This window comes from Carassius gibelio, chromosome A1 (assembly GCF_023724105.1).
Source record: "Carassius gibelio isolate Cgi1373 ecotype wild population from Czech Republic chromosome A1, carGib1.2-hapl.c, whole genome shotgun sequence".
Lineage (NCBI taxonomy): Eukaryota > Metazoa > Chordata > Actinopteri > Cypriniformes > Cyprinidae > Carassius > Carassius gibelio.
Window position 1 is genome coordinate 14428691 of NC_068371.1, and position 2512 is coordinate 14431202.

At 36.3% G+C, this 2512-nt stretch overlaps 1 protein-coding gene across 1 annotated transcript; it reads left to right on the plus strand.

The window, feature by feature from the left end:
- Window positions 1-362: 362 nt before the first annotated feature.
- Window positions 363-1553, plus strand: LOC128012103 (2-oxoglutarate receptor 1-like). The gene has a single exon (XM_052595135.1). The coding sequence runs from the start codon at window positions 363-365 to the stop codon at window positions 1383-1385; it is 1023 nt and encodes a 340-aa protein (XP_052451095.1). The 3' UTR covers window positions 1386-1553.
- The last annotated feature ends 959 nt before the right edge of the window (window positions 1554-2512 follow it).

Below are 2512 nucleotides of genomic sequence, written 5' to 3' on the forward strand. Positions count from 1 at the left end.
ATGGCCCACCACTCATTTTAATTATAAATATTTGTCTTTTTTCTATTAATATTATTATAAAAAATAAATATTAAACTGGAACAGAATTGACAGAACGGAATTTCACAAGTGTTGACATTTACTGAATAAACAGAGATTGCATGCAGACTGCAGTTTTTGAAGTGTGTCAGTGACTTAAATGGGGTTATTGTGTGAAATCAGGTATAGCAAACCAAACCAGGCCGTGCCTAAAATCCCAGGAATTCATGTCAGAGATTAAAGCAAAGCACAAAACAATACGAGTATCTAAACTTCCATCAGTTAGACATTTTTAGACTTTGCTTTCTAATACTTTTTTCTTCATTCCTGCTGCAGGAACAACCATGAGCAACCTTTACTATGGCTCGAGAAACACTTCACTTGACAACTGCACCGACGTGGACGATCTTGTGAAACGCTACTATCTCCCCACCATGTACAGCTTAATATTCATTGTAGGTGTTGTGGGTAACATCACTGCTCTGCTTGTCTACATGGTTAAAGTTCGTCCTTGGAAGAGCAGCACCATCATCATGGTGAACCTCATCATCACTGACCTCCTCTTCATGATCTCCTTGCCCTTCTTGACTTACTACTACGTGCTTGATGGCTCGTGGACGCTGGGAAACATCATGTGTCGCTTCACACGCTTAATCTTCCACTTCAACCTCTATGGCAGCATCCTCTTCCTCACCTGTATGGCTATTTTTCGGTACGTGGCGGTCGTGCACCCGTCACATGGACACAGCATCAAGCAGAAGCGCTGGGGCACGTTGGCTTGCGTGCTGTGTTGGGCTGTGGCACTTGCAGAAATAAGTCCGTTTTTTTACCATTTTGGCACGGAGGAGAACAACAACAAAACTTACTGCTTGGATTTCGCGAGTAATAATCCAAAATTCATATTGCCATATAGTTGGTTGTTGACAGTAGTTGGATATTTGGTTCCTCTAGTTGTGGTCTGTCTTTGCTATTGGCGCATCATAGAAGAACTAAAGGAGGGTCCTCATATGGGAAGCACCAAACGGGTTCGAGCAAGGCGACTCATTGTGATGATTTTGACATGCTTCATTGTGTGCTTTTTTCCTTATCATGTGCTACGAACTTTGAGGATTTACACGAATCAAACTCCAGAAAGCAACTGCATGCTGAACCGCTGGGTTCATGTTGCCTATATTATCTCAAGGCCGATCGCTGTACTCAACATCATTTTCAACCTTCTGCTCTACACGTTGTCGGGGGATTGTTTTAAGCAAGCCTTCATGGAAATGTTCAAATGTGATCTGCTCAATTCGAAGACTAAGGGGGTCATAAAAGTGGCTCTGATTAGCAAACCTGCAACCAACATCACATATGATCAAAGCAGCTGAGACTTCTGCTGGTGAAATATACACTAAACAAGTGTTCGAAATTGAGGGGGGTCTGGGGGGTCTGCTGGTGTTTGAAATACACTAAACAAATGAGCCAAAGCCACTGTAAAATAGTTGATATATAAAGGGACATTCTACCCTAAAATGACTTTCTGTCATCAGTTACTCACCAGAAGTTGTTCCAGACCTGTAAGACTGACTTTCTCTCGCTGAATGCAAAAGAAGATATTTTAGAAGAAAAACTCAAACTTATAAAAGTTAGATATAAGATATATATATATATATATATATATATATATATATATATATCTTAGTAATGCAGTAGCCAATTAAAGGCGTTCAGATTAGTCATTGCTGAAACCCCAGAGTTTTGTTGAGACTGAAACTCGCATACAGTGTAAGTTAGAGATTCATATCATACAGTGAATGCACAGCTTCATTGATTATTTGAGTGCTTCAAGACTAGTTAGACTGAATGCTCATTAAGAGTGTTTTCTTTCACTGTATGATTCAGTCTAATAAAATGCATTTGGAATGCTCCCAAATTTCAAGATATGGAGGCTATATGAGGCTATATAAGGATATATGTTTATATCCTTTCATATAGTTGATCAATATCACACAAAAAGTGAATTTTTTTTCCCACAAAAATCACAAATGTGATATAAACTTTATATAACAATAATCAATAAGTTAATTTAAAGAGACTTAAGTTTTAGACATACTGCCATTTTTCAATTTTTCATATTATTATTATTATTTTTTTTGCTACAGCATTTTTTTAATTATACATATATATACATTTTTTTTAATTTATTTATTTTTTATCTGGGGTGGGTGTGCGGGGGGTGTTAGGTAAATAAAGTATAAATATTAGAAGAAAAATTCAAACTTAAAAAAGTTAAAACATTAAAATTACAAAAACTGAAATAGATATTTTATTCAAATGTATTTATGTAATGAACGATAATTTAAAAAATCTAAATATCTTCTTTCATGTTAATTCATTATACACACACACACACACACACACACACTGTATATACTTACCATTTTATAGTCACAAAGCTGCCATTTTATAGAAGCAAAAAGACCAGAGACAAATGCTTCAATAACTTTTCCATTAT